This window comes from Protomyctophum parallelum, assembly GCF_964188405.1.
Source record: "Protomyctophum parallelum genome assembly, chromosome: 1".
NCBI classification, from domain to species: Eukaryota; Metazoa; Chordata; class Actinopteri; order Myctophiformes; family Myctophidae; genus Protomyctophum; species Protomyctophum parallelum.
Genome location: NC_139697.1, coordinates 84,381,434 through 84,406,570, shown reverse-complemented (window position 1 = coordinate 84,406,570; position 25,137 = coordinate 84,381,434). Strand labels below are relative to the sequence as shown.

Sequence of the window (25,137 nt, the reverse complement as noted above, 5' to 3'; positions counted from 1 at the left end):
GTCTGTAAAATGCTTACTAAGCATGCCACAGAGATACACAGCATCCAGAGTTAATGTGACCTAATTACTAAATTAGGTCACATATAAGTCTTAGAATATGAACGCAATTAAGGAGACAGCAATATGCTCCATTGAAAGACAGAAATGAAATTAATAATATGTATGAATATGATATTATTTCATAATTCACTCCCAATGGTACTCTAAATTGCATGTCAGAAACATTTTACATGATTGAATCACGCCTTCTTGAACCATGGCACAAGCCTGTCTTTGAGTAGCCTGAGGGTAAAGATTACTCATTTTCTTAGGGAGATAAATGGTCCCAAACCATATGTCTTTGATGTTAGGATTTGAAAAGGTTAAATACTGTTTAAAGACAGGTCAGGTGATGAGACAGAGGAGGAGAGCAGAGAGGACACAACTGGCAGGTGAAGGTAGGATCGAAGCCTTACTAGGCTAAGATGCTACCTGCTTGACTTAATTCATAATCTTCTAATTTTAAGTATTCATCAGTCATCACCTTTTCCACAACACAAAACTCTATGTTTAGGAATTTAGCAGATGCTCTTATACACAGAGTGACACATAGCAGAGTTAAAAAACGATTACATGCTACAAAGTAACTAGGATAGCAAGTAAACATCAAACCATCTGTCTAAACAACATGCTATCTACTGTAAATAACATGGGGGGGGGCAGTAGGCCCAGGGGCCCCTGTGAGTCTTAATCCGTCCCTGACATCACCACTATTATACTATATGTTGTCAATTCATAGTTTCACACCAATATGAATTTACTATTTTAATCCAGAAAGTGGTTGTTTCAAATTAATACAATTAATAAATTAATAAAATGACATAGCACAATGATATCTAGCCAAATCCCTTTGACCTAAATTCATCGTGTATTTGATGCCATAGAAATCATATAGGCAATAGGTCCTTCAGTATAAAACGGCTGTTTATGAAACGAGAAGTTCAAGACATGTTTTCCCATGGTTCCTCCTTGCATTTTCTGTAAGGTCATGTGTATCCACCCACACCAGCTTACATCACTGCTCTACATTCTGAATTAGAAACGAACAGGCAGTGGAGCAGCAGGAAGTTAGTAACGGATGCATGTCCTGTCAACACTGTTACCATTATTTCTACATCTCTTCATTGTGCAGCTGTCGTCAACAAAACACAACACAACACAACAACACAACACAACACAACACAACACAACACAACACGACACAACACATTATATAAAGACAGTATTTAGTTAAAGATGAAGATTATGGTGATTACAAAGAAGGATACTAGTCAATGTTGTATTGTCTTCATATGACCTTTGTAGTTAATTTGATGTCTTTAACTGGTCCTAAGCAAAATAAACGATAGTTTGCTTGCTGTTAATTTAGCTTTATGAATAAAACAAATACATTTCATTGCTCTATTATTGTGATAGTGTTGTATTAAAAATAAAATAATGGCAATTTCTAAAGTTCTCGAGTCATATCATTGAATGAGTAAGAGTAGTAAAAGTGAGCTAGCTAGAGCAAGCAATGGCACCACCCAGTGGGTGAAATATAGAAATATAGAATTGTAGGTATAAAGCAATATTGCTGTGACCCTAGAGAGGATGACCATGACTCCCTGAGCAATGTTGAATGGAATGGAATCCTTAAGAGAACAGAACCAGAATGCAACATAAATAATTTATAAGAGGAACTCATTCATTATTTAATCGGCCAATGGTGGCAGAGAGAGGCAAGAGACAGACAAGCCACAAAGTGCAGGGAAGGAATGAAACACATGAGCCTGTCTTGTTTTTCCCTGGCACTTCAGGGGCTAGTCAGATTTCAGCTGGGACCAATGCCTCTTTGGTCTCCCCCTGGATCCGCCACTGCTGGCTGTAGTCTAAAGAACACCTGTCTGCAATTTGCATTTTGAATTTTTTAAGCTTAACACCAGAAATGAACCCCCCCAACTGTTTACTGTACATACGTTAAAGTGTATTGCTACTAGTGTTGATAATGTCTTGTATTATATTGTATGTGTCTTTAATTGTCTCAACGAATTGAATACACAATGGGAAACAAGCCCTTAGGGCTTTTTGTGTTATCCTTTAGCACCATTGTATACTATAATTGCACTGTACTCAGTGTACTGTACTATTTGCAATCAATCAATCAATCAATCAATCAGGCGCGCCCACACACACACACACACACACACACACACACACACACACACACACACACACACACACACACACACACACACACACACACACACACACACACACACACACACACACACACACACACACACACACACACACACACACACGTCAGTAGGTCAAACCGGTGTCAACTGTTCTGTCTGGCTCTCGGTGCAGGCAGCAGCACAACCTCTAGGGGCCGCTAGCGGGCTTTAATATTGTAGTCTTGTTACTTTTTGTTGCAGTCGGTTGCTTTAGGGCGCTTCAGTGAACATCAACAAACTTCCCTGCCTGGTATGATTTAAAAGTTTGCCTATTTTGTTTTCAAAGTTAAAAGTCAAAGTTTTCACCAGACCAGAGCATTGAGAAGATGCCCACGCCCCCACGGCCCCCATCTCAATGTAATCAGTGGTTCTCCTCAAAGTGGGGTGCACAACTGTCAACTGCACATTATATCTATGGGGGTGCAGGCCAGGGGTCATTGGGGAGTTCCAGGGACGCGTGGGTCCTCAGCAAAGTTATAGCATCCATTGATCCAAATCAGTTTAACAACAGCATCATGCCCTGCCTTGGCACAAACTATTTTCAGATGGGGGTCCGCGGACCGCGGCCAAATTCATATTAATTTGCGGTTCCATGACAGGACATGAAAAGGTTTGACAATGACATCCACTGCTGTAAATCAGTTAGCAAATAAAACATGTAAAGTACTCACAGGACAGGAGTCACAGCGGTGATGTATGCACATCGCCCTCTATCTACGGGAGGCAAAGGTGTCATTTACTCAACAGCTCCACCCACAACGTGTCAGACGGATTAGTTTCTCTTCGTCTATTAAGTATGAAACATGTAGGTGCGTCTAAATTGCACCACAATTTGTTGATATAACTTTAATTCGCCTTTGTATTAACGTTATGACTCGCCGGTCAATAATTTGTACAGTGTAGTGCAGGCTAATGTGTTCCACTGGATTGTACACCGCTCCTGAAACAAACTTTGAAGATTTTCTGCAACTCAGGACTGAAACTGAAGCTGAAAAGGCAATAATATTTCAACGTATATGGGGATATAATCGATTATTTGTGAGCCTTTACGTTTTTAACCTCATCCAGAAGATACACAGTCTTGTTGGTAAGTGATTATATTTTAAGTGTGATGTTTGTGTGCGTAGTTTATCGGATTATCCTCCTCCTAATCCCAGAAACTGTCAGCCGTCACCGTTTTGTTTAGCTGTCGTTTTGAGAGAAGTTCTGAGTGATCAAAGCAACTATCTCTTCTTGTTGGTAATAATTAAATTTAATAATTTATGGAGGTGTTTTTCCCAAGTGACATTAGCCTTAGTTTGATCCAAAACACAATTGATATTCTTTTCTGAGCACCTCCCATCATCATCATCATCATCATCATCATCATCATCATCATCATCATCATCATCATCATCATCATCATCAGATTCATCATCTATTACAGACTATTTGACACGTTAACTTGCTTATTAATTGGGTGCTGTACGGTACTTTAGCCATGATCTTTTTCTCATGTTAGTTTAACTTAGTTAACTGGATGCTTTAAAAAATATATCTAGTCGTCTGTATTTTACTGCATTTGCAATGGTACATTCAAGTAATCAGGCCTGCCTATATGGGAAAATTTTTGTTCATTTTTTCGTTTCTGGATCTCTGTAAACGTAGGTTTCTAGTCTACTTTAGGCTACTGTATCAGAAACATGGGTGTAGAATAAGAAATAATAACTGTTGGTGACTGACAAGGAAGTGAACCATGGCTAGGTCAGTGGTGGCCATTTTCTGGTTCCATCAATCCAGATCCCATTAATTTTTCCTATAGAGATTTAAACAAATATTTATATACATTGTTATTTATGTTATTTGATTCTGTGAAAAAGAAATAGAAATTTGAATTAGCCTACATGATAATATACTATATAAATAACCTTTTGTTTTTTCACAGAATCAAATCTTTTGTGGTCATGATTCACCAGGAAATAAAAACGTCTGGGTTTCCGAGGCTACCAGGATCCTTAATGTTTGATTCTAGAATTAAAATAATTTGATATTGATGAATATTTTTCAAAATCTCCATGGGAAAAATGAATGGGGTCTGGATCGATGGAACCATTCATATATTGTCTTTGTTAGGATGTTATCCATGTAGCTTGTCTTCTTACCACCATGTGGAGTGTATTCTTACCACCACCTGTTGAAGACTTATATAGGGTTTGGGAGATAACATCTCCCACAGTAGGCCAGGCTTAAAACTCTCCAGTGATACCAGACTTTACTGTGTATGTCCTCAGATCCTGGACCCTAACTTTTGGGGATTGATAGGCAAATAGCGTTAATGAAAACTCTATTTTTGGCTAAATCCTCTGGAAGATCAGGGGTGTTATTTATTCATGCACATATATTTCATGTTCGAATGAATGTTGGAGGGAGTCCAGAAAGAGGCAGATAAAGGTCTAGCTATTACTATAGTAGACAGACATAGCAGAGATAGACTCATACTACATGGGCCAGACCAGAAGTGAGGGACACATAAGGTGGCAAAATCTCTTTGCTACCATTTTGTTTGTCAAAAACAAAAAGTGTGAAAGATTGGGAATAATTTGGAAAGAAGATAAAATAGAAATCATGGCACAAAATCTTTGCAGCCCTAATTTGGGTGTCCTTGGCATGAAAACACAGAACCACTGCCATGGAAGTGTGACAGTCAGACAGATGTTTCTACTGGCTTTTGTGTTGCTATAATCTATTTGTTCAGTGATGAGGACATGGGACCAGTCTTGAGGAAGGTTGTCAGGAAAAAAAAATTGTCCTTAACTGACAGCATTTACTGTTACTCTGCCATCAAAAAGACAAATGAATAGATTCAGGCATTACTCAGCAGAATTGTGCAGAATTTGTGCAAGTCTTACAGATTTCCAATATATTACCATCCAATTTTATTCCACTCAGCGTGCACTTAATGCTGAATTAAATGGAAACCTTGAATTGAATGCATACTTTGCAATTTGGCCTTCAGATAACTAGATTTTGATGGAAGCCTACATTTTATTTTAAAGTTGTCCGTTAAGCCGTTAACACATCAAATGCGTGAAACGTATCCATACGCTTTTTATATCTCGATCACGGTATGCGCATAGCGTATCTATACGTTTTTATGTTTTTTTTAATGATTACTGTACTTCATCTTTATACGCGCCCGGACAACATAGAAAGTAACACCGATCGGCTCTACAAAGATCCGGTATGTGATCCGGGAGTTAAAAGCCCCCCCCTCCTGAAAAGAGGTCTGGTCTATGCGGTCAGGCCGCATCCATTACGACGTAATGGAGGCGGCCTGCACGGCATAGACCAACGCAGATGTCAGGGGATCTAAAATGGACGTACCCATGCTCTAGTGTGTGTGAATACACTCGATTCCCCCTCCCCTCCTGTTTCTACATGGTTTCTCCCGAGGAAGCATTGTGGGGGAGGTCTCTTTGTCTCGGATTGCATTGGCAGTTTGAGTTCCCCCCCCCCCACTGCCACTGTGCCTTGCGATCGCCTTGCACCTCTCTCATTCTCGGAAAAAGATATAACGCACGCAGCCGTGTAAGCATCGATTTGCCCTCTGCCCGTATATAAACCAAGAATAATCTGCAACGATCGGCATTTCATAACGTTTTCCACACACACGGAGTCATGGACAGATGCACGAAACGAATGACATTATCGAGGGACCGCCATGATCAACTGGCCGCTTTACATGTCTTTTGTTGGAGATCGCCATTAGCCATAGCGTCTTCGCCAGCCAATGCAGCCATCACTATCCGTTGTGTGATTGTAACCTTTTTATTCATTATAATTGCAGTGATAAGACCGCAATGAAGGCGTCTGGGAAGTCATCGACCCGTTTGTAATGTATAACGAATACACATGTCTCATCCTAAACTGCGGAAGCCAGAGTTGTCATTTTGTCGATCACAGCCGGGCTTAGCGTCTCTCATACCGTGGATGAAGCTCCTTTCCATCGCTGATCGCTCCTATACGTGTTTCTGTGCTTCTTTGCCCAAACATGTCCAGACATGTCAACCACTAACCTCACCGATCCAGTAACAAGTCTCACCGTTATACTATCGTTCTGAAACGATCGGTGGAAGGTAGCCTACACTGATCAAGACTTTTGTTGCCCCCCCTGTTACTGCGATTGAGACAATGATCAGATATGTGCGCATAATCATCATCATCATCATCATGAAGTTATCATCATAGCGAGTTATAAAGGTTTAAAGTCACAGAGATTGACAGGCAGATATAAAAATAAACATAAATTAATTATTATCATATACATACTACACACTGAATGAAAGCCCTAAATGTCTACTTTTAGGAGGAAAACAAATACACATTGATCCCATGTACAGTTTGTCAGTAGGCTATTGAATGCAGTTGAATCCATGGCTTGTCTAAACTTCTCTTTTTCAGAGAGAACTATAGAAGGCATGGACCTGAAGAACTATTATTCACAAAATAAGGCCTATAGCGACATGTACATACTATATACCGTATGAAACAGAAGACTCTCTGCTTTCATAAGAAAAAAACTAATACTGTAATAATAATAAAAATCACACCCCTGTGAAGTGAGCAGTGCAATGTTGTGAAGTGAGCAGTGCAACATTGCACTGCTCACTTCACAGGGGTGTGTGTACATTACAATCTAAAAAAACAACCATGTATGCTCATAAAATGTAATATGCTCCGATAATCGGCCAGCAATCGGTGATCGGCCATATCGGCCGATATTCACTCTGATCGGTAATCTGCATTTACCCTATCTGGAGAAACTGATCTTTTACACCATTTAAGTGGTATTAATGTCAATCAGATCATTTTGCATTTTTGTGACAGAGTTAAACATTCTCCCCTGCATAGGAAAATGAGCTGCAGACTTCAATTTCAGACGAGCTCTGGGACAGCCTTGAAGAAATTTATGCATGCTCTATCAACTCCAGACATTGCCTTATCCAGTTTCGAGTCATACATAGACTACATTATTCCAAATTAAAATTACATAACATATTCCCAGATATTTCTTCGCACTGTGACAAATGTAATGCAATAGATGCAAATCTTCTTCACAGCTTCGCCCTCTGATACAAAGATATTGGATGAAGTTATTTGAGACGCTCTCTGATATTTGTATTTTTTCTTTCATTTTTTTGTTTTCTATAAAAGAAAAATGTATTTCATATCATAATGTTTGTGTAACAATTCATAATCTGTTCAATAAAAACCTATTTGACAAAAAAAAACATTCTCCCCTTCCTCCCCACACACAGTTTTGATGTGGGTTTTGACATATAATCATTTTGAAAATCTTAAAATTTGCAACATTTTACAAGATCGGCCGATACAGTAGGATAATGATTGAATGAAGGCCTAAAGGGACAATTTATTGAATATGCTCATTTCTCTATGAGAGCAATGAGCATTGAAAAGGAAATGTCAAATAGAAGATAAATTCTTTTGTTTCTCTAGTCTAAACCATCTTCCTCATGCTGAGCTCATAAAATTGTAAAAGCTATATTGCAAATGCATGAAATTACAGGTTTACATACAGGTTGTTGCCATTAACATCATGCAACAAGTCTAAAAGTTCCACTAGTGGTTCCTAGAGGCAGTGCTGCCCTTACACCAGCCAGACCAAATGAGCTTAAACTAGATAAAGTGCCCCTTGGGGCACAGGTCTCCACCAGGGCAGGTCAGATTGTGGCCTCCTGGTGGCGCTATAATAGGCCAATGTGAAAAGGGTGCCATTTCTTCTTACGCCTTGGGTGGCAATTGGATGATTTGAGGCATTTTTTTTCCAAAAATGTGTTTTGCAAACCTGTTGGTGGTGGCGCTATAACAGTCCAATGTGAAAAGGGTGGGATATATTCCTCAGCCTAGTAGGAAAGTTTTCGTGTAAATTGCACGCTGCATTCATGATTTGAGGCTTTTTGTTCAAAACGGGCCAATCCTGCAAACTTTGAAAGCCAATGTTAGCCAATTAGGATGGAATATGAAATATTGGACAGACCCGGCTTGAACACATGACTATAGAGATAGTGTGTAACGATTTGCAGGATCTTTGGACAGAATCTGGAGGAGTAATATCAACAAATGTGTTTTTCAAAAGTCGGCCTCCTGGTGGCGCTATAACAGGCCGTTCTCGAAAATTTGGGGCAGAGAGTCATTAACAGTGCCGGAGATTAGCTGTACACAGACGGGGACACGGATGGAGTGCAAAACATACTCTCTCCCCATGCCGGCCTGGTGGAGACAACTAAGTGTCCATACTTAAAAATACAATTAAGCAGGTGTATTTTGTTTTGTTGTTGTTAAATTCACACAGATTTATTCAGCATCTTTAAAAGACAACTTTAGTTTTTTTTCAACCACGGTTCATGTTTTAGGTTGTTATTAGAAGAATTGTAAGAAAGGTGATGGGTCGCATGCACTCCAAGACTGCATTTTAGTTTTTATTCTTTATAACATAACTTCATCAGACACTGATGAAGGCTAGATATTTATGTTATAAAGAATAAAAACTAAAATTCAGTCTTGGTGTGTGTGACCCATCGCCTTTCTTACAATGTTGAAAGGTGATGGGTAACGGGTAACGCACCATAAGTCAGAGCGCGGTGGTCACAAAAAAAAAAAAAAAATGTTATCAGTAAAAGATGAGTGTTCTTTTTTCATTTGCTGCTTTCTTTTGTTTAAGCGATTTCAGCTATTTTTGACAGGGGGGCGGGGGCATTCGGACTGTCGGACAAGTGGCTTTACAACATTTTGCTGTATTGTTATTTACTATAGTGCTACTAGACCCCAGGAAATTACATCTGGCCACAAAAGATCATGGGATCGACTGAATTTGAAGGGGGATACTACTGCTATACTGTGTGTCGTAGGCCCAATATGACAGTTTGTTACCTCCCCCTTCACATTCAATAGATCCCGTGATCTTTTGTGGTCAGATGTAATTTCCTGGGGTCCAGTTACTTCAGTAGGACTATAGTAAATAATAATAAAGAAATCGCCGCAAAAGTTTGTAAAAAGAAAAGACATATATAGACACAAATGCCCCTCCGTCCCCTCTGTCAAAAATAGCTAAAATCGTTCAAACGAAGAAAGCAGCAAATGAAAAAGATATAACACTCATCTTTTGCTTTCTCTAATAACATACTAAAACATGAACCTTGGTTGAAAAACCCCCGAAAGTTGTCCCTTAATTTGAGATATATCAAACCTGTCAAATCAGTTATAAGAACAGAAATAATATAAAACTGGTCAAACAAACTAGGTCAAAACCTCTTTGAGAATGAGAAAGAGAATGACTCTTGTTGCCATCTCTACCAAAACAATTCTTTGTGCCAAGACATTTCCTAAAGACACTAAGGCAACGAACATTTTTCTCTCAAAGTTAAAAGCAAGTGTCAGAGCATCATGCTGTGCCTGTCGGCTTTTGAAAGGCATGTTGCCAAGTGCACAAATCCATGGATATCTAAGTTTTCAATGACAGTAAATCATACTAGTCCACTTGCCAGAATGTGAACCCAGGCATGTTGAGTACACCAAAGTTTTATGTCTTCCACAATATTTAACTTTAACTTTGTAATGGAATTGAAAGGCAGGGGAATCAGGCTGAAACATACCTTTCTTCGGATTCATACTTTGAGACCCACATGCTTAGATTATTTATTTCTCATTAAATGCATCTGATAAGAGTTTGAATTGCCTGTATGTATGAAATGAGCTGTACAAATAAACTTGTCTTGCCTCCCCTTGCCTTGCCTAGGGTTCCCTATCGTGTGTGGGATGTTAACAGACTGGTGGCGCGTTGAGGCATGGTGAAACACCAACCCTTGCAGCAGGTCTATGAGAAGCAGGTGTTTGTGTCCTTTGTCACTGGGATCTATGGTTGCCGCTGGAAACGCTACCAACGTTGCCATGAAGACACCTCTTTGGTAAGAAAGTAATTGTTACAACCAAACATGACATGTACAATAAGAATGAGTGTTTGTGTCGTCCTGCAGGATTATTCAGCTAAAAAATGGCTTTTTGAGTGGTGCAACCACTCCTACAACCAGCAATGTCCGTGCGTATTTATGTATACGCGTATGTATCAGTGGTCATGAGCACGAGTATGTGACTTATTAGTACCAGTAGGGGGCGCCAGAAACGGAGAGAGGTATAGTGCTGTGCCTGCTGCCTGCTAATGAGAGAGAGAGAGAGAGAGGGGTGTGTGTGGGGGGGGGGGATTGCACTTTTTGGAGATCTATCAGCCAATCTGTAATCAATTAGGGTTTTTGACTTCTTTTTTTTTTTACACAACCAACGGCCAGTGACCCGCCCGTCAGAACACAATAGAGTAGGCATATAGATGTTCTGATGAATTGAAAATTGAGGACCCCCTGATGTAAACAAGTCTTAGTGCATTTTCTGGTTTTATCCTCGTAGAAGTCAGATTTTGTATTGACCTGTACTTTTGTTTGAACTGTACCCATTCTACAAACTGTGAATACAATAAAATTTCCAATCAGTCAATATAACAGCATTTGCAGCAGCAGTTTCCACAGGGACCCGCCAGCCGTAAGAACACACTACAGTAGGCATTTGCAGTTCAGTTGGCACAGCGGCCCAACTGATAATATTACAGTATAACATTAGATACTGTATAAAATAAAGTATAACAAGTTAAGTTATAGGGACCCACTGCACTGGCCCATCATCAGAACAGTACGCAATGCTAATAAATACCTGTGCGTTGTTGTTGTTGTCCTCCTCTTCCTCCTCCTCCTTCTCCTCTGATGACAACTCGATAACCTCATCAACGCTACTACATTCATGAATCCACTTGCTGACCGGCTGTCACTATTGGGCAATCTCTTTATAGGGGTTTCTTGTGACCCTACCATTAACATCCTATGGCAGGCAAAAATGTCAAACTTTTCTTTTGCTTTAAGTAGCATGTGACATGTCAAACTAAGGGGGTTTCATGATTCTGAATCCATTCCAAGCATTAGTTTTGCACAAAATGCACTCCTTTGGCTAAAAACGTCATGACAAATGTGATGAGGCCAGCACATTTTGGGCACATTTGGGCAAGTGGCTATGGCTGCTTTTAGCCCAAAAAATCGGGACAAGTTGTTTGGGTTGTTGTGCTCTGAAAATAGCAGATCTACAAGCTAAGCTAAGGGAGCCTGTGGTGGTCAGTGGACACATAGGCAGCCAGAACTGGCCCAACAGCATTGGCCCTGGCCCGGAAAATACCTTTGATGATCTGAAAAACAAAATATATTTTTCTTTTCTTTTGTCGTTTAACAACATCACACTGGCAGTCCCATACTCCCATATGCTTTAATGTCTAAATTGAGCCCCACTTGATTCATTGTATTGAATCAATGCCAGGCACAGACAATCACGAGTCAGGCAGTGGGGAGCACTGACCGCCTCATAGTGCAATCACATGTGTGTTTTATAAGGAGTTCTCTCACAAGTTTCAGATCCCTGGCACAGTCTCTAGTATGGCTCCACCAATCACATGAGCAACATTTCTTCCATATTAATTATGTACTGGTCTGCCATCTAATGACCTGAAGAAAATGTCCAGAGGCCAATTTACGTATACATTGTCTGACACCTGTCCTATACTGTCAAAGTTAAGACTGAGCTGTTCCTTGGAGACCCGTTCACGTTCATCGTACTTTTAGGGTTATTATGAGTGAATCTGTGCAATATCTGTTGGCAAACTGCCATGGACTTTACCACTGTGGAGAAATGGATTGAGAACTTTGTAAATGACTGATGTTGCTATACCAGGGGATCCCTCTCGTTTGGACTGTAGTGTACAATGTTTTCAAAACATTGTACTGTACTGCCCAAGATGATCTGAAACTAAAATAATAAAAACAGATTGAACTGTTCAATAGAAAACCAAATCACTGCTTCCAAAGTGAAATACGGCTGATTTAAATGAAACCCTTAAAGTTGTAACCCATCCTGAACCCCAAAGAATTATTTTGACTTGACCATACAGTAGAAACTCTGGGAAAGAATCTGGGGTCTAAAAATGACCACTGACCATCTCTTACAGAGCTACAACGTAAAAAGCTAGTGATAGTCAGTGTGGTGTTGAGATCCTTTGCTCAGAGTCAGAGCCATTTCAGCCAGACACCCAGCTGTGTTTGACACTAACTGTGAGCCCAGAGCCAAAACTAGATCAGTCCTGTTAGTACAAAGAGTGGGCCAACCATAAATTTGTCCATTTACGGGATGTGTGAACTGGGAATGGTGTGCTTACCAAGGGGACAAATATCCAAGCACAAAGCTGTGTCTCTCCCCTTCTTTCCCTATTTACAAAGCATTAAGTAGTTGGCCACTAGTAATCATGTACTGAAATGTTGTTTGTTTGGACCCAAGTTCTATTTGTCATAACTTGCCCTGAAGTGTTAAGAAACATGATGTATAAATTTATGTGCAGAGCAATTGAGTCATAAAATGACATCATTACTGCTGTGACCCTGTATACAGTTCGTATAGATTCTCTTCCAAATTGTGGAAGCACTGGTGGACCTGTCTGCATGTTAGACACTGAAAACCTGTTTTTCTACTGTACTGCATGTGATTTATACTGTGTTGTATGTTTTCTATTCATCTGTATTATGGATCTCCCTGGGTCTGAAATAAAGCATTGATTGATTGATTGATTATGCAGCCTACTGACGTTATTGAGGACAATATTCCTTTCTTTCTGAACTGGTCGTGTTTACGCTCAGTGCTTCCCTGTTCTTGTTGACCTCAGTAAAACTATACCTAACCCTAAACCTAACCTCAAGAAAACTATACCTAAACCTAACCTTAACCTTAGTAAACTTAACTTGCCCGGGGGCGTGTTTATAAACACAAACCGTGTAGGAATTAGTATGTAGCGACAAGGAGCAGACTATTCGATTTCGAACAGTTAGTCAGGCCTCTATGCAGCTCATGGGTTAGGATGGGCAACTGTGGTGGTGCTGTTCAATTTGGGGATACAATTTTCAGAAATGTGATACCAATTTAATATTTAGGCATTAAACGTAGGGTAAGTGATTTTCTTTGGTCATAATAAGTGTTATATAGCTCAATATGCTGATAATAATCATTGCTATAGAGCAGTGGTTTTCAACATTTTTCATATCGTCCATTATTTATCAGTTATTTGAGCCACGGACCACCATGACATTTACCCTCTCAAAGATTTTGTCCACAATTCCATGCTGTGTTGATGTAGTACCATAGGAAAGGCAAACAATAATTAAAAAAAAAAAGTACATTATCTATTGTAGTCTATTGTGTAGACTTCTTGTAAATTAACAGTAATTCAGATGTTTAACATTAATTTGGTTTCATGTTATGCTCTCAAGAGTTAAAGATCTATAAGAATCCATTTGGTTACCAACTTTCCATCATTTAGCAGGGGATCACCTGTAACCCCCTCAAGGACCACTGGTGGTCACCGGGCCACTGGTTGAAAACCATTAAAGTCTTTGTTCAGTACTATGGAGTCTCCTCTCCATGTCTCTCCAGCTCTTTATTAAACAGAAAATAGATTTTCAGATCAGAATACCAATTTCATCTAATCAGGATATAGAACGCAGTCAGTTTGGATACAGATTAAACAAGTTTGATTTGAAAAATTGAAATTGGAAGTGACACAAAGAAATTAGAAAGACAAAATTGGATCTGGAACACTATAAATGGGTAAATTGGTACCCTCTACTGATTAGCTGAACTGTCAAATACCTGAACACGTATTTTCTGTTTATTAAAGAGCTGGAGAGATGGGGAGACTCCTGTTACTGAACACATTTTATTACTATAAATCAGAAAATAGTGCATTAAACTTTTAACAAAAAACATTTTTGTTTTAACTAAAATATATCACTTACCCTACCTTTAACTCTGTCTCTCTCCAGAGTGACATACAAAGTGCAGGATTTAAGTAAAATGCCTGCAGTTTAGATTAAATTGTCTGTCTGTTTGGCAAAATAAGGGAGTTAGGGTTTGTGATGGTCTATGTCTCTATGGGGAAAACATTTTAAATTTTACTACTTCATGTTGAAGTCGGCATGCTGACTAATGTTCAATTGATGTTCTGCTGCGCAAATCCTCACTCCCAACCAGCGGTGTCAGCACTGAGAGCAGTGTTGTGGAGTGAAGAAATGCACTATTCGCCAACTTGGATTTTAGTTGTATTTTCGACCCTGTACACATAATGTCTCTAACTGACTTGTTTGGCTAGTTGGACTAACACTACTATTTATACTACAATGTTTTGGCTTGCAGCGAGCCCACATTGTTTCTTCAGGAACAATTTCTATAGTTATTAACATGATCTTAGTTAATAGTTATAGATACATTCTCAGATACGTTTCTCAGCATGCCCCGTGATTTCAGTTGAGTGAGGTGAGATTCACGATGTCACTCTAGTCTAGCCAGTTGCCTCATAGATTCACCAGACCTTTTCTAAACCATTTAAAAACACCCCCTATTTGTTGTCATAGAGATTATAGTATTTGTAAACAGCCTTATTTGTTGTCATAGAGAGTATAGTATTTGTAATCACATTATGTCCTCAATCCATCATTCTGTTCAGTAGCTGCATTAATTGCAGATCACTGGTTCGCAGCGTGGTATCCGGAGACCCCCTGGAATCATTGAGGGGGTTCCAGGGAACCACTTTTTGAGGGTATATTATGGAACCCCCTCAACTAGTTAGGAACGAAATAGGCCATTATGGGTGTAATTTGTACACATTTATTACAATGTAGATTGGGGTCCCAGAGATAAATGTACTGTATGTTTATTAATATAGCATTTTTTTGCAAAAAAGTGATTTACAATGTGCATTACATTCACCCATTGACACACACATATATGAGTGGTGTAGGAAACCATGTCGGCACAGACCTGCTCATCTGGAGCAGTTAGGACTAACAGTTAAATGTCTTGCTCAAGGACACTATCACAAAGCCAGGAATTTAACCGGGAACTCTACCTCCAGAGCCACTGCCGCTCCAGATAAAGATAGTATCAAATGTTACTGTTTTCGATGATGTCTACAGCCTCACCAAGTTTATTTTCTAAATTCTTTACAATACCTTCCTTTTACGAAACCTATCTGCTATGAGCAGTTCATTATCGTCCTGCCTCTAATATTAGCCGAGGTGTGGTTAGCTGAGGAGTGGTGTGGTGCAAAGCTGATCAGAGCTCAACAGAGATTTTAGCCTCTCACTGGTTCCCACCTTCCCATGTGGCGTTAACCTCTAATCCTGTTAATTACTGAAGGAAAAGTATCCGTGTACAGTGCACACTCTCTCCTCAAAACCTTTGCCCCACATGTCATGTCAGAGGACAGATGAGGGGTTAAAAGGCTTAGTTAATGAGCAAAGCGAAGAGAAACTCTTAAGTCATCTATTTGAGATACCAATGTCAACACTTGTAGCGTAAATTTACATTGGATGTTACTGTCTGTGTACATTAGTGCAAATACTAACATGTATATTCGAGCAGGGTGACATTTGTGGAAGCATCTTCAGCTCAAGTCACACATAATGCGTGTTAATCATCCACCATTGTCCTGTACTCCTCTGTTGGACGTTGGTCGTCATTCACTGTGTGGTTTCCGTTGCATGTGGCTGTGTTAGTGGACGGAGGAATTAATTCCCGCTTTTTGGATCAATCAAATATTTCTACTGTACAGTAATGCCCTACAAAGCCAAAGAGCAGTAACTACAGTCAATGTGTCCCAAAATATAGTTAGTGCACTTTCGCTTTGTAGTTGTCCAGAAGAAACTGCTCATTCATTGTGAGTGCATGAAGTCGGGTAAAAAGCTAAATGCCCATTGCCTAGCATGTACAAATTGTGTGTTTTGCTCCACAGTGGGAGTGTGCATGGTTCTCTATCCTGTGCAGCTCTTTCCTCCTGCTGCTGTTCTGGGTCTACTTCTGGTTGGTGGCCCAAAACGATTACAATGAGTTCAACTGGTAAGTCAGTCATCTAACTACAAATTAAAGGAGAAGGGGATTTCTTCTTGTAAATGAAATTAGAAAACATTGAGTGTGAATTCATCTCACATATATACTGTATCCTATTATAACTAAGCAAAATTCTGTCTGTCTGATAGCCCACTGCTCCTCACTGGCTTGCAGTTGATTTTGCTGTGTTTGCCACATATTTATGCGAGTCCCAGGAATACACCGCCCCACCCCCCCAGGGAATGCTTCCCAGACCACATTTTTGCAATTTATCTAAAACGATACAGATGCTTTCCCGGTTTTAACAGGTTATAGGGACGCACGCAACTTTCATGTTTTTTTTGTTGTAGGGCTAATGTTCGATTAGCAGACATAAAACTGAGCAGTCTTCCACGTGTCTCTGAAATGCCATGGAGGTTAAGCTGAAAACTACACCCCATACTTTCTGGTCTTTAGTCACTAACCTTGGTGGCTTTGTTTGCTTTGTCTACGGCAAAATAGTGGTCTGTACTGATAATATGATGCATGTCGACGCTGTCGGCAGAAACCATGTATCTCCATATAACCTTTTACGCCTTTTTTTCCTTCTCATAAATTAATGCCGCAATAACAGCAATAATGAATGAATAATTGAACCAATATTTAATTAAGTCATTAATAAAAGTAATTAATTTAAGCTTGTGACTAAATAATAACTACATTGGATCCCAGCTGGAACACAGGTTCTTTTTTTTTCCTGAAAAGTAGCCGTCTTGGACATGCAAGGTTTTCACCTGACAGCAACTATATGATGCTGATGATGGCATGATGAGTTTGATGCAGTGACGTTTATAGACAATATGGGCATGTCACTGGACTACATCATGAGACTTGTAGGAACAGTGGAACACGTGAACAATTAACTGAAATGCACAGCATGTATGTCCCTCCCTTTAAATCAGGCCTCATTGTTGAGGTAAAAGTAGCATCTCATGAGATATTGTTTTAGCATTCATCAAATCATCCCTGTCTGATATTGCAGGTTATTGTACAACCGGTCTGGAGAATGGAGGGATGAGACTGTCCCCATCGTTGTTTCCACCGCTGTTGGATTCAGTTACATTACATTCTTAATGGTAGGTGGGTTTTCCTAAATGTGTGTGTGTGTGTGTGTGTGTGTGTGTGTGTGTGTGTGTGTGTGTGTGTGTGTGTGTGTGTTAATGGATAAAATAAGCTATTCTGTTGTTCTTAACATTGCAGATTTTGGCACTTTTTCATATTTCACTGGGGCAGCAGCTAAACCTCTATTGGGTTCACAAGGTACATTCAATCATATTTCCCTTCTATGCTTTTATATTGCTCCGCAAAACAATTCTCAGGTAACAAAGCATTTGTGTCTTGTCACTTCAGATTGGAGTGCTGGCCACTCTGCTAACCACTATCTCAGGTGTGGTGTCCATCGATGATATTTGGGGCGATGAGTGGGACATCGTCCTTATATCTCTACAGGTTGGTCTTTAAACACAAAATAATTTCCTGTAAGAATTTGACTGTGTATAATCATTAAACAAATTATGCTGGATTTATAACGTGTATGTGTATCTGCCAGGTACACAGTTTTTCCATTGTTGTGGGGGCCAGCATGGGAAGACCCATGCTTGTTAAACTTGAATTTCTCACATTTCCTAATTACTATTTTCCTCTTTCAATGAATGTGTTTTATGTGCAGTTCACTGCACCTTTCCTGCACATAGGAGCCCTAGTAGCTGTCACAGCTATGGGCTGGTTGGTGGCTGGATATGTGGTCCATAAGAGCAGCTCCAGTAAGTCTATTTCAATTATATCTCAAACCAATGGGTCAGTCCCTTGGCAGCACCTTTTTTCTTTCTTTGCGTCTTTCACCCCCTATTTTATAGAGGGACAGACAGTAGGCTGACAGGAAATAGGGGAAAGAGATGGGGAATGACATGCAGTAAGGGCCGTCGGGATCGGGAGTCGAACCCGCGGCACACTGCCTGCAGACTCTGACTGCCGGCCAAGGTGCCTGGACCGCTGAGCCACGGCCCAGGCCGGCAGCACCTTTAATGCACTAGTACTAGGTCACTTTCAGGGTATGATGCAGACCTGATTCAGAACAGGGCAATGTTTCCATTAAAAACACTGAAAACTACCGGTAGTCTGAAAAGAAGGACAGGCGTGCCACTTGAAACAAGGGTGAAGCTCGCTTCTGCTGACTCAACGCAGTCCAAGTTGCATACTGATAGGGATCGGTTTTGATCTGTTATTGTTAACTTGATATGGGAAATGGCATAGTCAGCATCGGACACGAAAGGTCCCTGACGAAGCATTGAAATATGATGAGCTGGGAGGGAGAATGCATTGGCAACAAAACCTAATACCTGTCTAATATATCCCCAAAACTGGGCTACATAATATAACCCTGTTTACGTGTGGATCTAACTGTGAGGTCCTCCTCCCTGTTAGGTTTTCAAGTGGCTGTGGTGCTGGTCTACATAGCCATCCTCCTAGTGGTCTGTTTAGCACCGCTCACCTTCAACTGCCCCTGCATCATGGAACGTGACAGCCTCAAACCTCAGCCTGAGGTCATTGGAAGACGGGGAGCACCTATGGTGAGATCTGACTCCCTGTTTTGTTTTAAAATGTTGAAAACAACATGGTTCTATAGATGGCCTTATAAGAAGTACTTGTTGTGGAGTTAAAATGGTGTATTCTGCATAACTTGATGTACAGTATATGTATATAATTATGCCATCAGACCAGCCACATAAGACCACTGTATTAAGAATTTAGGATTTTAGACTAGAAAGTAAACGCACCGAACTGCTGCTTCACAGCCAGCCAGCCAGATAAGCAAATACTGTTCCACTTCACTACATGTACTGTAGACAAACAAACACTCTCTCTGTCTCTCTTCCCCCCCCCTCTCCCCCTCTCTCTGTCTGACACACACTCTCTCTCTCTCTCTCTCTCTCTCTCTCTCTCTCGCTCTCTTTTCTTTTTATATGAATATGATTGTATAGTATGTAGACCGAAAATGTATTTTCTGTTTATGAAAGAGCTTGAGAGACCCTCTTACTGAATAAACAAACACTATAGCACTGATTACTATCAGAGCATAGAGCTTTAACGTTTTTAACAGAAAAGCTTTTATTTTAACAAAAGTTTGTATATGTCTCACCTCACCTGTGACTTCCACTCTCGTCTCTGTATGTCTGCGGCAGCTGGCTCCAGAGAATACTCTCTTGTCTTTCAACAGAGCTCTACAGCAGGGGGCAAGCTCCCTCGAGGCAGATGTCGCTATCAGGTTATTAACTATACATATCAGGTTATTAACTATACATAAATAATATAATAATCTTGTAATATTTAACACTTAGTTGAGTTTGTACTCTAATGACTTCACATTATGTCTTGGTGTTCGGTCACAAAGAAAGTCATAATGTTCTTAACATAAAAAAGTTGACTATTCAAACCACCTCACAAAATGCACATAGATAGAATAAAGTTGGATGGTCTTTACTTTGATATAAGTACGCAAACGATTTCCATTGTTTCATGTTGTTTGTGTTTATGCATATGTTGGTTTTAAATGGACCCCAGGAAGAATAGCTGCTACTTCTAGTAGCTACTAATGGTGATCCAAATATACAAATAAGTAAACACATTATAGGTCAATTAATTCCTTCTTACATTATATTACTCGATAAAAGGAGAACCTACTAAACAACAAGTGAGATACCTACAGTAATTACTCCAACTTTAGTCTAAATGTTGTAATACGTTTGTTCCCTTCTCCCAGTGTGGATGGGGTTCCCTTCTTGATGCGGGACCGTACCTTGAGGAGAACCACTGATGTCATAAAGGTCTTTCCAGCCAGGCAGTATGACGACGCTTCGCTCTTCAACTGGACTGAGATACGGTCTCTAAATGCGGGCCAGTGGTTTTTGAAGGTATTTGAACTTGCCTCACCTTTCCCCTATTACAAATAGTATGACAGCACTTCATCATTATCTAGTTGCTGATGGGGCCCTTAGCCCTTTCATGTCTTCATCTCCTTTTCCATGGCTCTGTCTGTGAGTCTGTCTTTTCTCCCATCTATCCACACACATGCGCACGCACGTGCACGCGCACACACACACACACACACACACACACACACACACACACACACACACACACACACTCCTGCCTCACAGTCCATTTCCCTTCCTGCCTTCAGAGTGACCCGTACTGGACAGTCCATTCCCTGACACAGAGGGATCGAAACAGAATAGGGAACCAAACGGTATGCAGTTTGGTGGAGATGCTGCGTGTGGCATCCAGGGCCAACCGCTCGGCTCTTCTCACTATCCGCAGTCCCCCCCCTGAGCACCCGCGCCAGAGCAACTGGTTCATGGACACACTGTGGGCCATCCAGAGGGCAGGCATCTCCCCGACGAGGGTGAGAACTGTAGGTGTCTCCAATGGTGCATTCACATCCTTTAATTCAGTGGTTCTCAAATTGGGTCCTTGGTGGGGTTCCAGGGAGTCTCCCCAGCTACATTAGCTAATTTAGTTTAAATCGGTTTAATTTCTTTAATCCTATACACATCGGTTATTTGAAAATAGCCGATCTACAAGCTCGCCATTGAAAACAATTTCTGAATAATTTGAACATTTTGGATCATGGGGGTCCCTGGCAAAAACATGTTTTCAGATGGGGGTCAATTTGGGGGTCCTTGACAAGAACATATTTGAAACCACTGCTTTAATTGACCACTTTCACACAATAGGCATTTTGCTTTTACTTGAATCTCGGTATGTGGAACGAGGGTCCCCCTCCCAACCTCCTGAGTTTAAAGTAAGAGCAAAATGAATATGGCCAATACATTTATTTATATATATATATATATATATATATATATATATATATATATATATATATATATATAAAACATTTCCATTGCTTTATAATTTGTTCAGTTTTATGGTTCAATTACTAAAAAAGAACATGCCCTTTAAAGAGTAACAGTGCATATTATCTCCTAGGCAACTTGGAATCCTGACACGGATAGGGGGAGAGTCCGTGGGCTGCAGCAGACCAGCAATGAAAAGCTGTCAATGGAGGAGATAAAACAGAGGGGCATCACTAGCCTCACCCTTCACTACAGCAAAACCAGCCACAAAGACATAGAGTAAGCACCAACACCAGCTGTTAGGTGTCATTGTCTTCTTCTACTTCAATGTGAAAAAGGGAGAAGGGGAAAAAAGGATTAAAATGATGTATGGTTATGGTATGATTTAAGCGGGTGCTTGTGTGTTGTAGCTTTATCATAGTAAGAATGCATGGGTTGATCACTGTTTTTGAAGCTACACATGGGTACAGAGTTGGTTAGGTGCTACAATGCTATTATTATAAATGCTGATGGGACAGTCATGATGTTACACTATTTTTCTTCCCTCAGGGCGTATCTGGCCAATAATGTGAGCGTGACTGTGTACCCAGTCAATGAACCCTGGCTCTACTCCATTCTGTGGTGCAGTGGGGTGCCTTCCGTCTCCTCCGATGCCCCTCAAGTCCTCCGAAAGGTGCCTTACCCCATCTGGCTCATGGTAAACAGTGCCTCCCTCTTTCTTTTCCTCTGACACTGCCGTAATAAAGACAAGGGCACGCAGAAAGACAGCATACAGTACAGCAGGAGAGAGGGCAGAGAGTGACGAGGGCACAGCGAGACTCGAGGGCGAGGGCACAGAAATATGTGAGGCAGCCCAGCGGCAGGCTGCAGCGCAGCGTGGTGCTGAAGGAGTGCAACGGGACACTGGGACACAGTCACACACACTTCACAGCATGGGACAAGGACACACAACTCAGGCTAGAAAGCAGCTGTCCCACATCCTCATTCATAGTCTGTAGTGCCCTGTGCTGGGCTCACAAGTACAGGATGTGGGAATAGTGTCCTCTAGTGGTGTGCATGGTAATACTCAACCTTTCTCTTTCCCCCTCTATGTTGCAGAGCCAGCAAGCATACAAGTTTATCTGGATTGCATCAGACCTCGTCTCCATCGCCATAATCCTAGTAATATCCGTTTTTAAAAAGTAAGTTGTCGTTTTGTTGGGACAGTGAGTGTTCAGACATAAATATGCACATTGAACATCTATGGCACATGTGCAATTGTAATAGCACAGTTTTGTTTTGTCTAGTTGTTCTACAAGCTATGTAACTGTTTGTGTGAGACTAGATTCACAATTGATTCATAATTAAATCAATTTATACAATACCATTTTCACCTTTAAAAACAGGAACAGAACTAAAAACTGAGGTACAAACTAAACCCTGTAAAACGACGAGTGAACCTCATATTCAAAATCATGTTCCCTCAATTTAGTGATGGAAAGAAAACATTTCATTTTAGGTAGGCTATAATGTGCACAAGCCACATACAGTAATGAATTTTAACATTCAGAATTTAAGATATATTATCTTAGCTCTTTCCATCGAGTTCTATAATTGTCCCAGTGCTGCAACTCAATCTAGGGGTCACTCACCATCTCCAGCTATTCATCAGTGAGGATAGTTCATTTGCTAGCTTGGAGCAGATGGTTTTTTCATGGAGAGTTGACTTGAGATATCTTTAAAAACATCTTGAAGCATGGTGACTATTTCAGTTTTAGCACTGCCTCACGCGACAACTGCAGCTCTGGTCTTGTTATAGAAAAGAGAGAGCTTCTTCTTTGCCGCCCACCATATTGGAGATTCAGTCACAGGCTTGTTCAAGGGGCTGACTCATTCCAAATTGTATAATGTTTAAGATGATTGCACAGAAATGTGGTTCTTAAAATAAATTATTTGGTCTAGATTAATGTGATTCATTAATTCAAGTTAGACATAGCATTGCACACATTGTGTCTACTCCATCGTAGCGGATGCTATTTTTATAGGTATTCTCCAAATTTGCAATGCCATAAGTTGGATTTGCTGAAAGCCTGACTTTGCAGCACAATGTGTTTTATAGGTATTTTGGCCGTACAACATAATACCGAAGAAGTATGGAGTCTGCTGTCTCTCTATATTGACTGTCATGCTTTCTTTGCGGTTTCTCTCTCACTACCCCACATTTCTCTTTCTTGACCTTACTGCCTTTTGTCCTCTCGTTTCTATAATCTTTTCTATTTTTTTGTTGCACATTCGTACGCTCTCACTCTCATCCTCTCTCTCGCTGTCTCTCTCTCTCTTTCTCTCACGCCCTTCTCCCCTTTCATCCTACTTTGTCCTCTGCTCTGCCTGATCTGCATGCAACCTCTTTCTGCTGCCCCTGGCATCTGTCAGCTATCATATGATCAGGTAACTGGTGGGACTGGCCTTGGCCTTGGTTTGCTGCCTCCTTGTTCGTCCTCCTTGTGCTCATTCTGCCCGAACGCCCCAGTGTCAACGTGCACAGTTCCCTCATATGTTTTATTTTGGTGACCATTCTTTTTGGCACTGGGTCACCGTCACACTGTGTTGTGTATTTCATCCATGGTAGTTTTCAGAATCTGGCAATCTTTGTGTTTGTCAAATCCTTTGTTCATTGAATTATATTTGTACACTTTGTACAAAAATAGTACACTCTTAGGATACAAATAGTGTACAAATAGAACACTCTTACTCCTAAGAGTGTACATATAGAATTAAATGAAAACTCAGAATTGTACTGTGCAGCTTGACGTGTGTGTGTGTGTGTGTGTGTGTGTGTGTGTGTGTGTTCTGACAGGTGGAAAATGAGCGACCTACAGAGCTACAACCCGGAGCAGATCATGCTGAGCACGGTGGTGCGCAGGTCCAGCCGCGATATCAACATTATGAAGGAAAAGCTCATATTCTCAGGTGTGAACGCAGAGACGTTTTGTGGAATACCATTGTTTTCTATTAAATAAACGTTTTGAGTGTTAATGAATTGTCCTTTTCTATTTGCCTTCGTCACAGAAATTGACAACGGGCAGTGCAGTTCTGAAGAGCTGTCTCTCTATCCAGGGAATGGTTATGCTACTTACCACTGCAGCCTCAGCCACTGAATCTACAGTAGCACTCGTCTGGAAAATATATATAATCTAGTCCTTACCCATTCTGAATATCTGAACAGCAGATGATGTTCACCAGATGGGGCAGTAGAGAGCAGTAGAGAGTACTCTGTACTGCCCCATCTGGCGGAGTCAGGTTAATATAAGGAAGTGTAGGCTACAGACAGAAAGAGTGACAGACATTTTTCGGTGCTAATATAAAATAATTAACGTACATCAAATCAAGTAAAGTCTATAGACCAGATGAAATCCTGAATGTTAATTTAACTCAGAAAGTGAACAAATCTGGTCCATTTGGGTCCCATTTGTACACTTTGAATTAACACTCAAATTCTTTACTGTGCAAGGTTTGGTTTTTGCCACATGCAAATTGTAGCTAATGCTAAAACGGAATAGGAGTAATTGTGCGTATCCACAACATCATCCATCAAATCGGTCTACTTCTACAGATCTCTGTATGCGTGTATGTCTGTCTTTGCATATCTCAAGAACCAAGACCAAGTCAGACCAGGCTAAATATTGCAAGAATACACTAACCCTTTAGCCTGCTCGCTTCAGTGTCCTTTTCTAGACTTAAAGTTTTTCCCTTGATACTTTGCTATTGTTTTTTAAATGAGGACAAGTGTGCCCTACTGTGTGTGTGTGTGTGTGTGTGTGTGTGTGTGTGTGTGTGTGTGTGTACAGTATATACTGTAGATATTCTGCTTATACGGTATAAGTTGTTTTACATATATTTTCCCCTCTGAGAGGAATTTCATGATATGGACTTGTTTGATATTTTATGGTTGCATTTATTCTCTTGCCATGAACTGTGTGAAACCAGATTTG

The 25,137-nt window shown here is 40.5% G+C and overlaps 1 protein-coding gene across 3 annotated transcripts; it reads left to right on the top strand.

The window, feature by feature from the left end:
* The first annotated feature begins 3,021 nt into the window (after window positions 1-3,021).
* gdpd5a (glycerophosphodiester phosphodiesterase domain containing 5a) lies at window positions 3,022-24,631 on the top strand. 3 transcript variants are annotated; one of them, XM_083767123.1, is made up of 16 exons: window positions 3,022-3,342; window positions 10,051-10,219; window positions 16,177-16,280; window positions 17,293-17,386; window positions 17,511-17,570; window positions 17,661-17,759; window positions 17,980-18,073; window positions 18,735-18,880; window positions 19,493-19,575; window positions 20,071-20,221; window positions 20,491-20,712; window positions 21,300-21,445; window positions 21,716-21,863; window positions 22,265-22,347; window positions 24,003-24,115; window positions 24,215-24,631. In XM_083767123.1, exons 2-16 carry the CDS (start codon window positions 10,100-10,102, stop codon window positions 24,301-24,303), a joined length of 1,752 nt encoding a protein of 583 aa, XP_083623249.1. In that variant the 5' UTR covers window positions 3,022-3,342; window positions 10,051-10,099; the 3' UTR covers window positions 24,304-24,631. The 3 variants fall into 3 exon arrangements, with proteins under 3 accessions (XP_083623249.1, XP_083623250.1, XP_083623248.1); XM_083767124.1 differs by having other exon boundaries at window positions 20,491-20,721; window positions 21,716-21,839; XM_083767122.1 differs by having other exon boundaries at window positions 20,491-20,721.
* The last annotated feature ends 506 nt before the right edge of the window (window positions 24,632-25,137 follow it).

Excerpts from the sequence above, each read along its gene's own strand:
- gdpd5a (XM_083767122.1), top strand. The coding sequence starts at position 10,100 with ATGGTGAAACACCAACCCTTGCAGCAGGTCTATGAGAAGCAGGTGTTT. Across the intron at positions 17,571-17,660 it reads ACCTCTATTGGGTTCACAAG|ATTGGAGTGCTGGCCACTCT; the intron begins GTACATTCAATC and ends TTGTCACTTCAG. Across the intron at positions 18,881-19,492 it reads GAAGACGGGGAGCACCTATG|CTGGCTCCAGAGAATACTCT; the intron begins GTGAGATCTGAC and ends TGTCTGCGGCAG.